General features: G+C 43.3%; 1 protein-coding gene across 2 annotated transcripts in view; it reads left to right on the forward strand.

Moving 5' to 3' along the window:
• The window catches only part of PANK1 (pantothenate kinase 1), a 42863-nt gene extending 29509 nt beyond the window's left edge, over positions 1 to 13354 (forward strand). For both annotated transcript variants that reach the window (XM_087701996.1, XM_087701997.1), the window contains exons 6-7: positions 8831 to 8956; positions 12385 to 13354. In XM_087701996.1, coding sequence (XP_087558122.1) covers positions 8831 to 8956; positions 12385 to 12444 — 186 coding nt within the window. In that variant the 3' untranslated portion in view covers positions 12445 to 13354. The remainder of the gene's footprint in view (positions 1 to 8830; positions 8957 to 12384) is intronic.
• The last annotated feature ends 550 nt before the right edge of the window (positions 13355 to 13904 follow it).

Raw genomic sequence — 13904 nt, forward strand, 5'->3', positions numbered from 1 at the left:
CGTCGTTTTTAGTGGCAGAGCCATAACAACAATTAGCAAGAACTAGCTACCTTTCAATTTGCATTTTGGCCATAGCAGAGAAAAACTACACACTCTTGTAAATGTAAATCCATAAGAATGCCTGCTTATACATGTGAGTTGATCAGGAGTATATCAGAGTATTGTAAAGGTACGTCAGTTGTTGGGAACCCTCATCATCTGAGGCTGCTTTCCATCCCACCAAGTCCTCATACCTTCCCTAAAACAGGTTTCCTCTGCTCCTAGAGGGCTTTTGTCCCCAGGAGACTGATGATATCTGCAGGAGAGAAGAAATTGGAGCCTGGCTTTCTCCTCGGAGATATCACTAGCATCTGTTACGAGCGTGATATCGTTGCTAGAATGTTGAATTTGGATGCGGGGGCTTCAGCTATAAAGGCCAACGAATCTTCAAGCAAATTGGCCTTGGCATAACCTATCCCAGACAGTGGCTGTTAAGCTAAGATAGACGAAAAGAGCCGAGGTGGCGCAGTGGGTAGAGTGCAGTACTGCAGGCCACTTCAGCTGACTGTTAGCTGCAGTTCGGCGGTTCAAATCTCACCGGCTCAAGGTTGGCTCAGCCTTCCATCCTTCCGAGGTGGGTGAAATGAGGACCTGGATTGTTGTTGGGGGCGATATGCTGACTCTGTAAACCGCTTAGAGAGGGCTGAAAGCCCTATGAAGCGGTATATAAGTCTAACTGCTATTGCTATTGCTATGTTGTGCATAATGGCAATACTTACCTTACTGCCCACTGGTAAAACCTGGCTGCATGCAGGTTCAATATATATATATTGGCAATATATTGCCTCTCTATGCCATGTTTCCGGTCAAAGATAGTAAGAAAATATATGACAGGAGGAAGACAACTGGCATACTGTCAAATAGTTCAATGGTTGAATAGGTTAGGTGAAATGCAGGTGTTAAGATGTTAGTGTATTAAAGCCAAGGTGGCGCAGTGGTTAGGGTGCAGTACTGCAGGCCACTTCAGCTGGCTGTTATCCGCAGTTCGGCGGTTCTAATCTCACCGGCTCAAGGTTGACTCAGCCTTCCATCCTTTCGAAGTGGGTAAAATGAGGACCCAGACTGTGGGGGCGATATGCTGACTCTGTAAACCGCTTAGAGAGGGCTGAAAGCCCTATGAAGCAGTGTATAAGTCTAACTCCTGTTGCTAACTGCTAAAGCGAGGACCTGTTTTCAGTTGCTTCTATGTATTGGTGACCGTAAGCTTTTAATATTCCTGAATATTTTACATAGGAATATCAGTGGGAAGCCTCTGCAATAATAAGTGGGTCCCGAATTTCCTCTTTGCTTTCAGCTTCTTTACAGTGTTGCCTTGTGGCATGAAGTTCAAGCAGCATTGTACAGGGCTATCAAAGCATAGAGTGTGAACTGCAATAGTAACACAGCTTGATAAATATAAAGAGACGTAGGGAGAACTCTTACTATGACCTCTTTAGCTTTGAAAGAGGAGTGTTGTTAATGAAGGCTTGCGAGAACATCTATGAATGGGATCCTTTATAGTTCAAATAAATTATATATTTGCGTTACTATCTGATTTCTGTTCCAGCAGCAGGAATTGGCTGCAAATGTTTAGATAGTTGTTCCGGTGATGTGTGAATCCCAGCGCATGCTTGCAAAAGCCTGGAATTCCTGAGATTTTTTTTTGCTCGTTTAATACAGTCTTTTGAATTCTGGCCTTTTTGAGTTCTGGTCTAACAATTTGAAGCTGCTTGCAAGAGCCGAGGTGGCGCAGTGGTTAGGGTGCAGTACTGCAGGCCACTTCAGCTGACTGTTATCTGCAGTTCAGCAGTTCTAATCCCACCAGGCTCAGGGTTGACTCAGCCTTCCATCCTTCCGAGGTGGGTGAAATGAGGACCCGGATTGTTGTTGGGGGCGATATGCTGACTCTGTAAAACCGCTTAGAGAGGGCTGAAAGCCCTACGAAGCGGTATATAAGTCTAACTGCTATTGCTATATAAAAATCCATGAGCAAGTTTTAATATAATACTCAGGTTGGCCAATTGGGAACCTTTTCAAAGGATAGTTTCTGGTTTTGTAGGGCAGGTGGGATTTCCCTGATTTTGCAGTCGTGGCGGACGGTAGCTTGTTCTTATGGTGATCTGTGATTGGTTTGGTTTGGTGGTTAAAGTGAGACTCTGTAAAATAACTGGGGAGAAGCGCAAATGAGCACAGTGGCTTGAGCCACTGATTTCCCAAAAATATTGGGAGAAATCTTAAGTTAAGCTTACGGCTTAACAGTACACAGTTGGGAGTCCATAACTGCGAAAATTGTGAGCACCTGTCTATGCAGCATCTTAATTCCATAGTTATTTCAGTTCAATCAGAGGTGGGGTCCTACCAGTTCGCACCAGTTCGGTAGAACCGGTTCGTCGAATCTACCGAACCGGTTAGAAGAGGTTCCACCAGAAAGCAGGCCACACCTACAGAAGAGGTTCCCAAAATTTTTTGAAACCCACCACTGACACACACACAGACAGACAGACAGACAGACAGACTCACACAGAGAAAGAGAAAGAAAAAGGAAGGAAGGAAGGAAGGAAGGAAGAAAGAAAGAAAGAAAGAAAGAAAGAAAGAAAGAAAGAAAGAAAGAAAGAAAGAAAGAAAGAAAGAAAGAAAGAAAGAAAGAAAGAAAGAAAGAAAGAAAGAAAGAAAGAAAGAAAAAGTGAAAGATGAAAGAAAAAAAGGAAAAAGGGACAGAGAGACAAAAGGAAGGAGAGAGAGAGAACACACATGGCTGGCAAACCACTCCCACAAAGGAGGCCAAACCCACAGAGTAGGTTCGAAAAATTTTTGAAAGCCACCACTGACACACAGACAGACAGACAGACAGACAGACTCACACAGAGAAAGAGAAAGAAAGAAAGAAAGAAAGAAAGAAAGAAAGAAAGAAAGAGTGAGAGATGAAAGAAAAAAAGGAAAAAGGGACAGAGAGACAAAAGGAAGGAGAGAGAGAGAGACAGAGAGAGAGAGAGAACACATGGCCGTCAAGCCACTCCCACCAGGTCACATGGCCGGCAAGCCACTCCCACAAAGGAGGCCACACCCACAGAGTAGGTTCGAAAATTTTTTGAAACCCTCCACTGACACACACACACACAGACAGACAGACAGACAGACTCACACAGAGAAAGAAAAAGAAAGAAGAAAGAAAGAAAGAAAGAAAGAAAGAAAGAGTGAGAGATGAAAGAAAAAAAGGAAAAATGGACAGAAAGAGAAAAGGAAGGAGAGACAGAGAGAGAGAGACAGAGAGAGAGAGACAGAGAGAGAGAGAGAGAGAGAGAGAGACAGAGAGAGAACACACATGGCCGGCAAGCCACTCCCACCAGGTCACATGGCCAGCAAGCCACTCCCACAAAGGAGGCCACACCCACATAGTAGGTTCGAAATTTTTTTGAAACCCACCACTGACACACACAGACAGACAGACAGACAGACTCACACAGAGAAAGAGAAAGAGAAAGAAAGAAAGAAAAAAAGAAGAAAGAAAGAAAAAGTGAGAGATGAAAGAAAAAAAGGAAAAATGGACAGAAAGAGAAAAGGAAGGAGAGACAGAGAGAGAGAGACAGAGAGAGAGAGAGAGAGAGAGAGAGAGAGAACACACATGGCCGGCAAGCCACTCCCACCAGGTCACATGGCCGGCAAGCCACTCCCACAAAGGAGGCCACACCCACAGAGTAGGTTCGAAAATTTTTTGAAACCCACCACTGAGTTCAAGAAACTTCAACTGTAGTTTGAACTCAAAGGCACGTTGTAGTAGTTTTTCTACTGCATCCAAATAATGAATCCAACTAGTTATAGCTCATTAGGCCAAAAATGATGACTGGTTTCTTAATTTATAGTATTAAAATGTCCAGAAATATTAGTAGTAACTTTCTTACTTAGAAAAAAAATCTGAAAACAGTATTTTTTTTCTATTTTTATAGTAATTAAAAATTTAAAACCAGGGCTAAATTAAACCGGATCACAGAGGACCCACTTGGTTGACAAGAAAGGCGAGCTTAAAATATGCATGATTAACACTTAAAGTTTGTCATGTTAGCACCTCCAACATTTTCAGAGGAAAAATAACTTGCAGTAATGACTAAAAGGAGCTGATGCTTGTTCAGCTGCAAGCTTTGAGTGATAATTAATTTCTCCTTCTTTAAAGGTGAAAAAAATATGATCAAAGTAAGGATTTCACTGCAGTTGGTAGGGAATCATTCTTTCAAATGTGGGTGAATTTCAAAATATCTTTATTGTAGAGGCAGAAGGGGAGAAAGATATTGTTTGATGAGCAAAATACACAAAGAGTAAATAGTGATGATCCCAAAAGGTTCTTTTTCTTTTATCAATTTCATATATACATTCACAATTATATGATCTCATAACTGTTATTAATAATATGTATTTATAACAATTTTTCCCTACAATTGACAATATACTTGAAGATTGCTTTCTTAACATCCCATAGATCCATCTTATCTTACAACGGTCCTACTTCTTCTTCCCTCCCTCCCTCTTTCCTTCCCTCGTTTCTTCTCTCCTACTCCCCTTCCTTCCCTCCTTCCTTCCCTCCCTCCTTCCCCTTCCCTCCTTCCTTCCCTCCTTCCTTCCCTTCCTCCTTCCCCTTCCCTCCTTCCTTCCTTCCCTCCTTCCTTCCTTCCTTCCCTCCTTCCTTCCTTCCCTCCTTTCTTTTCTCCTTCTCTCCTTCCTTTTCCCCTTCCTTTCCTCCTTCCTTCCCCCCTTCCTTCTCTCCTACATTCCTCCTTCCTTCCCTCCTTCCTTCTCTCCTTCTCTCCTTCCTTCCCTCCTTTCTTCTCTCCTTCTCCCCTTCCTTCCCTCCTTCCTTCCCTCCTTGCTTCCCTCCCTCCTTCCCTCCCTCCTTCCTACCCCCCTTTCTTCTCTTTTTTCTCTCCTTCCTTCCTTCCTCCTCTCCTTTCCCTCCTCTCCTTCCCCTTCCTCCCCTTTACCCTTCCCCTCTTCTTCCCATTCCTCCCCTCTTTCCTACTCTTACATTCCCTCTTTTTCAAAAGGCAACTGGACTTTGTTTTTTTCTCGAAGACATTTCGCTTCCCATCCAAGAAACTTCTTCAGTTCTGACTAAATGGTGCAGGGTGGAAGGATTTATTTTCCTTAACAATCATCTGGTCGTTAGTGCTCTTTCTGAGAGCTGTTGAGGCCACGTGGAGGTTTATCTGGGCCCTCGGGGGGGTCACCAGAATAGTGCTTCTTGGAACTGCTGAAAAGACTGTGTTGTAAACAGGAGAGAGGTGGTGTAATATCCCTAACCCTCTATTGAGAGAAGACTGTTCAGTCTTAATCTACTCCTTTTTCAAACCAGTGGTCCTCTCCGTTCAGAAAGTGGACTTCTTTTACCCTTTGGTTTTTACAGTACAAATCCTTGCCATAGGCAGCGATGGAATTAATGTCTAGGAAGTCTTCTCCAACCTGTGCCCCTTTCAGAACTCCTCAATTCCGCGGCACGACAAAACCGCGCTCGACTAAAGCGCGCCCGATTAAACCGCGTCGCTGACGTCATCAACAGGGCGACAACAGCGAGCGCGGAGAAAGAAGGGCGCTTTAAATAGCGCTTTGAAAGCAAGCCGATTCAACTTAAGGTAAGGGTTAGGTTTAGGGTTAGGGTTAGGGTTAGGTTAAGGGTTAGGTTAAGGGTTAGAGTTAGGTTAAGGGTTAGGGTTAGGTTAAGGGTTAGGATTAGGTTTAGGGTTAGGTTAAGGGTTAGGTTTAGGGTTAGCTTTAGGGTTAGGTTTAGGGTTAGGGTTAGCTTTAGGGTTAGGTTAAGGGTTAGGGTTAGGGTTAGGTTAAGGGTTAGGTTAAGGGTTAGAGTTAGGTTTAGGGTTAGGGTTAGGGTTAGGTTAAGGGTTAGGTTTAGGTTTAGGGTTAGGGTAAGGGTAAGGGTTAGGATTAGGTTTAGGGTTAGGTTAAGGGTTAGATTTAGGATTAGGGTTAGGGTTAGGTTTAGGGTTAGGTTAAGGGTTAGGTTTAGGGTTAGGTTTAGGGGGGTTAGGTTTAGGTTTAGGTGTTAATTTTAGGTTTACCGTTTACAGCGTGCTTCTGTCTCCGCGCTGTTGTCGCGCTGTTGATGACGTCAGCTGCGTGGTTTCGTCGAATGCGGTTTCGTGGTGGAACCCCTCAATTCTTATAGTCAATTGCAGAGAATATGGAGAATTGGAAGTGTTAATATCTGGACGGCACATAGAGCGAGAGAGGAAGGCTATCGTAGGGTTTTGTGTGTATCTGTGGTGGTGGTGGTGGTAGCATATTGAAATTCTAGTAAACACCTGGATGTTCCTTTCCTTCTTTTTACTATCAAATATTTTCTGGTCATTTCAGCAATTAGCATCACTGCCAGCAACAAAATTAACTTTAATCTCCCGTAATGAGAACAAAATTGTCTCTAGGCAGTTTCAGTGAATTGGACGAAGGCCGTGGCTTGGTAAATGTTATATAAACACTTTCCCATGGTGTTTATAACATTTCTCTGGGGGCAATGCATTACTTCAGTGCTTTAGCTGTCAGGTGCAAGAAACAGAAAGACACAGCAAAGCAATCAGAGAAGTATATTTATTGCTACTTGCCTATTTACAAGAATCTCACCAGACTAAATGCATTCTCTTGAGAACAATCAGATAAGGGCCCAAGGGATTTGGGGGAGAAGGAGTTATGTCTCCTTTACTGATTCCCCCCTTCATGGAGACCCAGACTTTTAACTCCTCCTCCCATTTCAGCTGCAGATTCTACTACATCAGCACAGATATGCCTAAAAAAAATAGCTGTTTTATTTTATTTGTTTGTTCTAGACCAGCGATGGCGAATCTTATCAAACGGGAACGCACGTGCCAGAGTGCCAGAAACTTGAAGAAACCAGCTGGTCTTCGGGTTTCTGGCGCTCCGGCATGTGTGAGAAGACCAGCTGTGTGGTGTGCATGTGCACACCAGAAACCAGAAGAGCAGCTGGCAATGCCACATGTGCCCACAGAGAGGGCTCTGTGTGACACCTCTGGCACGCGGGCCATATATTCGCCATCGTGGTTCTAGATAAATAAAGATTTCTCTAGAATGCACTAAATTACATATTATTTAGATGACCCACTATATTTAGGAATGAAAATTAAGTGGATATACGTGGCCAGAATCCTTTCCAGAGAATCTATTGGTCTCCGAACACACTTCAAGGTGCTGGTTATTACCTTTAAAGCCCTACATGGCCTAGGACCTGGATATCTCCGGGACCGCCTCCTGCCACATACCTCCCAGCGCCCAATAAGATCGCACAGGGCGGGCCTTCTCCGGGTACCATCGAATGCACAATGTCGTCTGGCGGGTCCTCGGGGGAGAGCCTTCCCTGTAGCAGCCCCGGCCCTTTGGAACGATCTACCCCTTGAAATCCGGACCCTTCCCACTCTCTCGGCCTCCCGAAAGTCTGTTAAGACCTGGCTGTTCCGGCAGGCCTGGGGCTGCTGATTTCTGATTGAGCTTCAGCCCCATTAACATCGAGTGTATGTTGTGTCCTGTTTTAATTTGTTCTGTCTTATATTTTAAATTTTTAATATCTTCTTTTTTAAACTGTCTTTTACGTAAGCCGCCCGGAGTCCTCCGGGATTTGGGCGGCATACAAATCTATTAAAATTGACAAATAACAGAACATTCATCAATGAAAAAATAGTCAGCCCATGTATGGTTATAAAGAAAGAAGTGCTGTTCGGCCTGAATAATTATTCTTTACAGTTCGTTGATCTGCTAGAGATTATTCTCATAATCTATAGAGACGGCTATTAAGAATATGTAAGATAATTTGATAGCAAACAAATAATTAATCAGTGAATGGAATGAGTCTTCAATAAACTTGAAAAAGCCAAATATTGTAACCGTATATATTTCTTTTTTCCGTTGCTTGGTTAGCAGAAAAATGTTATTTAGGATTGATTGTGTTATATAACTAAGTTCATCCATTTTCGGTTGTTCGCCTAAGGTTTATTGTCCAAAACACCAACTTTATATGAAAACTATTTTATTTCATTTTCATTTTCCTTTTTATACAATCACTTATATACTGTGCAATTAAAAAAGCAATAAACACAACTCATCTTCTATTCCACCATGGAAAACCAACATAACACTTCAATCCTCCATACACCCTTTCTTCTCCCCCCTCCAACTTTCATTTCTCCCCTCCAGCATTCCCCTCTTCTACTTCCCCTCCCCCTCAACCATTCCTTTCTCCCCTTCTCTCCATCTCGCCCTCCTTACATTTCCCTCTCACTCCCTCTTGACTCCTCCCTCTTCTTTCCCTCTACTCCTCACTTCGGTGTATTTCTACTATTCATTAATCTATTCAATTTGTGTTTTACACTAAAATTATAAGAAAAGAAAAAAAAAGGGGGGAAAGAAAAAGAAAAGAAAAAGAAAAAAGAGCAACAGTATACAAGTGCATTCTTATTGTTTTGAAAATTGAAACTATATCTCCCCCCTCCCCCCCATAAACCCCCCCTCCCTAGCCCCCTTCCGACTTCCCAGATCCCATTCCCGGCATAACTCTTTATCAAGCACAGTCTGGAGTATATTAAAACCTAATAGATTAAGAATTAAAAGATTAAAAAATAAAGAAACAAGGAAAGAAATAATAAAGAAAAAAAAAGAAAAAAAGGGAAAAATCAATAAACTCTCTACATTAAGCTCGGCTTCCAAAACACCAACTTTAAGCACTGTTGAACATTTTGCACTGTAGAAGGTTGAAGATAAGATCCTTTTAATTGCACGTAATTCACTTATTTTACTTAAATTTTTACAGAATATTGATCGGGTGGTGTTTGTAGGCAACTTCCTGAGAATCAACACGGTTGCCATGAAGGTGCTAGCCTATGCCATGGACTATTGGTCAAAGGGACAACTCAAAGCTCTCTTTTTGGAACATGAGGTAAAAAACCATTTTAAAAAAGAAAGCATTATATTTGTTAAGATGGCAATGGATTTATTTATTTATGAAGTTTCACCGCGAGGCGACTCTGGGCGGCTTACGACATCGATTAATTCCTGTCACAGCTATCATTATTGGTAATGTTCACTCTAAATCAGAGGTGGGGAACAATGGCCTCTTTATGACTTGTGGACTTCAATTGAGTTGAAGTCCACAAGTCATTAATAGCAACAGCAATAGCAGTTAGACTTATATACCGCTTCATAGGGCTTTCAGCCCTCTCTAAGCGGTTTACAGAGTCAGCATATCGCCCCCACAGTCTGGGTCCTCATTTCACCCACCTCGGAAGGATGGAAGGCTGAGTCAACCCTGAGCCGGTGAGATTTGAACCGCCGAACTGCAGATAACAGTCAGCTGAAGTAGCCTGCAGTACTGCACCCTAACCACTGCGCCACCTCGGCTCTTAAAGGGCCATAGTACCCCACCCCTGCTCTAAATCATGAATGGGAAAGCAAATTATTGTCTGTTGAACAAGGCAATATCTGCATAAGGCATCTGTTTTAGTAAAGTTGTGACGGCATCTAGGAATATTAGACAAGAGAGAACATTACGCTCCGTCTCATTGGGTCCTTCTCAGTGGTGGGTTTCAAAAATTGTTCGAACCTACTCTGTGGGTGTGGCCTCCTTTGTGGGAGTGGCTTGCCACCCATGTGACCGGATGGGAGTGGCTTGCCGCCCATGTGACCGGATATGAAATTATGAATTAGTACTTAGGTCGGTCCAAGTAGCTATTCAGAAACTCTGGCATTGAAGCATGCAAGTCTTAAAGCTGTCAAGTTACAAGATCCTTGCACCCCTAACCCTTTAGAAAAAAAAAAACTAGGGGTCTTCAAACCTGATAGCTTTAAGACTTGTGGACTTCAACTCCCAGAATTCCTCCTCCAGTTACGTTGGCTCAGGAACTCTGGCATTGAAGCATGCAAATCTTAAAGCTGTCAAGTTACAAGATGGTTGCACCCCTAACCCTTTAGCAGTGGTGGGTTTCAAAGAATTTTGGAAGCTCTTCTGTAGGTGTGTCCTGCTTTCCGGGTCCACTGGTGGAACCTCTTCTAACCGGTTCGGTAGATTTGACGAAACGGTTCTACCGAATAGGTGCGAACTGACAGGAACCCACCTCTGGTCCTTCTGCGGATGAAATAGTATTTGATCCAGCAGAGACTCTAGAAACAAACTCCTATCCAGAAAGCAGTAAGGACCCAGACTGTGGGGGCGATATGCTGACTCTGTAAACCGCTTAGAGAGGGCTGAAAGCCCTATGAAGTGGTATATAAGTCTAACTGCTATTGCCAGATAGATGATAGGTAGAAAAAGAGAGAGAGAGAGATGTAGGTAGGTAGGTAGAGATACATAGATAGATCATAGATTGATAGATCCATAGATTGATCAATAGATAGGTGATAGATAGATAGATAGATAGATAGATAGATAGATAGATAGATAGATAGATGATAGATAGATAGATAGATAGATGATAGATAGATAGATAGATAGATAGATAGATAGATAGATAGATAGATAGATAGATAGATAGATAGATAGATAGATAGGTTGACTCAGCCTTCCATCCTTCCGAGGTGGGTGAAATGAGGACCCAGATTGTGGGGGCAATATGCTGACTCTGTAAACCGCTTAGAGAGGGCTGAAAGCTCTATGAAGCGGTATACAAGTCTAACTGCTATTGGCAATTAATCTGCTTGTTTTCAAACAAGTCGATTTTTCATTCTGTGGGGCTTCTGAGTGGATGGGTAGGGATTGCATTGCTAATTTTCTACCTTCCCTTTGTTCAAAAGTGTAAGCCACCCAGAGTTACATCGACGTAAGATGGGCGGCCAACACATTTCAGAAATAAATTGGCAACTGAATTCTGTTCGAAGTCCTTGCCAGAGTAATTATTGATATATCCTGTACCGTAGAGATAGCAAGCAGCTTGTTTGTGCTAGAACTGTGCAGAATCATGCACGGATGACATTGTGTAGCCGTCTTGGCAGAAGTGGGTTTTGTGCAAGCTCAGTGTGGAAAGGGCCTTGCTAAGCCCTTGAGGGGATGCACTGTTTTGATACTGAGCTTCTCAGCAGACCCACAGAATGACCTTCTGAATGATTTTGCACAGCGCTAGATTATATGAGGAATTTTAGCTTTACCACACACTTTTATTTCCCCATGCTTGATTTATTCTGGAGAAGATTATCTTCTGCTACATGTTAAACTTGGGAACAAACTTGTGTTGCTGTTTCAGGTCGAGTGTCTTAATGTCACCAGCAGTAAATTTGCTATAAAAAAAATTACGAGTACTGAAATCTTTTAATGAGTCAACTAAGATTTTGATTAAAAATAAGAGGTGATTTTTATTGTTTTAAAGAACAACCCCTTTGGGTTCTGAATACCTGTTTGTCACATCGAATATTTACTAAGTAGCTGGAATCTCAGAGGTGGCATAAAATGAGCCGAAGTGGCGCAGTGGTTAGGGTGCAGCACTGCAGGCCACTTCAGCTGACTGTTATCTGCAATTCAGCCAGGGGTGGGTTTCAGGCGGTTCGCGGCGGTCCCCGTGAACCGGTTGGTCGGCGAACCCGGAAGTAAGTAACTTCCGGGAACGCCGAAGGGTCCGCCCGCCCGGGTTTCTTACCCGGTTTTGACGAGTTCTGCGCTTCCACGCATGCGCAGGACGCATACAGCGCCTGCGCGATCCTCCAAAAGCAGCTGGAGCATCGCACAGGCGCTAGGACGCATGCGTGCACTGCGCGCGTGCACGAGGACGCCGCCGGCCCCGTTCCAACCGAACCGGTTGGAACAGGGCGAGAAACCCACCCCTGAATTCAGCGGTTCTAATCTCACTGGCTCAAGGTTGACTCAGCCTTCCATCCTTCCGAGGTGGGTGAAATGAGGACCCGGATTGTTGGGGGCGATATGCTGACTCTGTAAACCGCTTAGAGAGGGCTGAAAGCCCTATGAAGCGGTATATAAGTCTAACTGCTATTGCTATTGCGATTCAACTGGTTCGGACCGGTTCACCGGAACCGGTAGTGGAAATCGCGGGTGAATGGCTCTATGCCATCCTTTTTAAGCACGTTTTCAAGCCCAAAGTGCATGTGTAGAAGGCTGAGCTCATTCATGGACGGGGCGCGTGCATGCAAAGTTCACATGCGCGTGCTCACATTTGCAAACCGGTAGGGAAAGTAAGTGAATACCACCCCTGAGCTGGTTGCATACAAATCAGCTAATGCTAATACTTTTCTCTGTTGATTTTCTGCATTTCCTTTTATCGCTTAAAAAAAACCAACCACTCCAAGTGTTACATTTGTTAAATATTGCAATAATTTAGTTTGGATTTGCTTTTTGCTAACTCCTCTTTTTCAATCGTTTTGAAGGGTTACTTTGGTGCTGTGGGGGCTCTCCTGGAACTGCTCAAAATGACTGACGATCAGTGAGGAAGCTTCTAGAAGGCGACGGAGCCGTGAACGCTGCTTGAAGGATGACAGCTTCTTAGGAGGACGGCGAAGAAGCCGCGATGGCTGTTCTTACCTGCTGGATCTGTAAATACTTGTTAATAATTTAAACTTATTTTAGCTGATCTTTTAAATTTAGGGATGGACTTTGTACCTGGCATTTTTATGGGGGGATATACAACATTTTTAAGATAAATGAAATGTGCGGTGTGGCCAATTTTTATGGATTGTGTCTTAAAAAAATAGGCACCGTGTCGAAAAAGGACCTAAATTATAAGACACTGGTATTATTATTATTATTGTTGTTATTTTCTTCTGGGGTTTACTGATCTAGTGTGATAAGGATTTGTTTAGTAAATCGCTCTAGGAGATTTTTTTTAAATCCTTCATGACGTTTCATGATCGCTGTTGGTTTCAAATGAAACTGCAAAGCTGGCATTTAGTGAGAACACTAAAATAATGAATCTTGCTGCCTTCATTCTGTTAAACTATGTTCATCTCCTTCATAAAGTATAACTACTTTCGTTTAGCTGTTCACGTCAGCAGTAGTAAACCGTACTTTTTTAGACGCGTCATCAAATCTACTGAAAAGAAAGAGAATACCTCAATTTTTCTTAGTTTGTAAACTTACCCATCTTGTGAAAACCTTATCTATTCAGTACTTACTCTGTACTGTAGTTTGAAAATCCTTATTTCTGGCTCTCTTAGCTGAACCGTGACCCGTCAAAACCGCGCTCGACTAAGCCGCGCCCGATTAAACCGCGTCGCTGACGTCACCAACAGGGCGACAACAGCGAGCGCGGAGAAAGAAGGGCGCTTTAAATAGCGCTTTGAAAGCAAGCCGATTCAACTTAAGGTAAGGGTTAGGTTTAGGGTTAGCTTTAGGGTTAGGTTAAGGGTTAGGTTAAGGGTTAGGGTTAGGGTTAGGTTAAGGGTAAGGGTTAGGGTTAGGTTAAGGGTTAGGGTTAGGGTTAGGTTAAGGGTTAGGGTTAGGTTAAGGGTTAGGGTTAGGGTTAGGTTAAGGGTTAGGTTTAGGGTTAGGGTTAGGGTTAGGTTTAGGGTTAGGTTAAGGGTTAGGGTTAGGGTTAGGGTTATGTTAAGGGTTAGGTTTACGGTTAGGTTTAGGTTTAGGGGTTAATTTTAGGTTTAGGGTTTACAGCGTGCTTCTGTCTCCGCGCTGTTGTCGCCCTGTTGATGACATCAGCGACGCGGTTTAGTCGTGCGCGGTTTAGTCGAGCGCGGTTTTGTGGTGGAACCAGCTGAACATATGTGATTATTGAATAACAGAAAGGTCAAGAGTTGTCTGGAAGGGCAATAAACGACACGGGTGTGATGGTATCACACAAATTATGCAACTTATGCCAATGCATCGTAATGTCATTGCATAAGCCCTTCATTGCTACAGTGACTTCATGGACCCCGCTGTCTTCCTTTGGATGGGA

Source organism: Thamnophis sirtalis, unplaced genomic scaffold, assembly GCF_051295495.1.
Source record: "Thamnophis sirtalis isolate CommonGarterSnake01/CBP01778 unplaced genomic scaffold, rThaSir2_p1.2 scaffold_15, whole genome shotgun sequence".
Classification (NCBI taxonomy): Eukaryota; Metazoa; Chordata; class Lepidosauria; order Squamata; family Natricidae; genus Thamnophis; species Thamnophis sirtalis.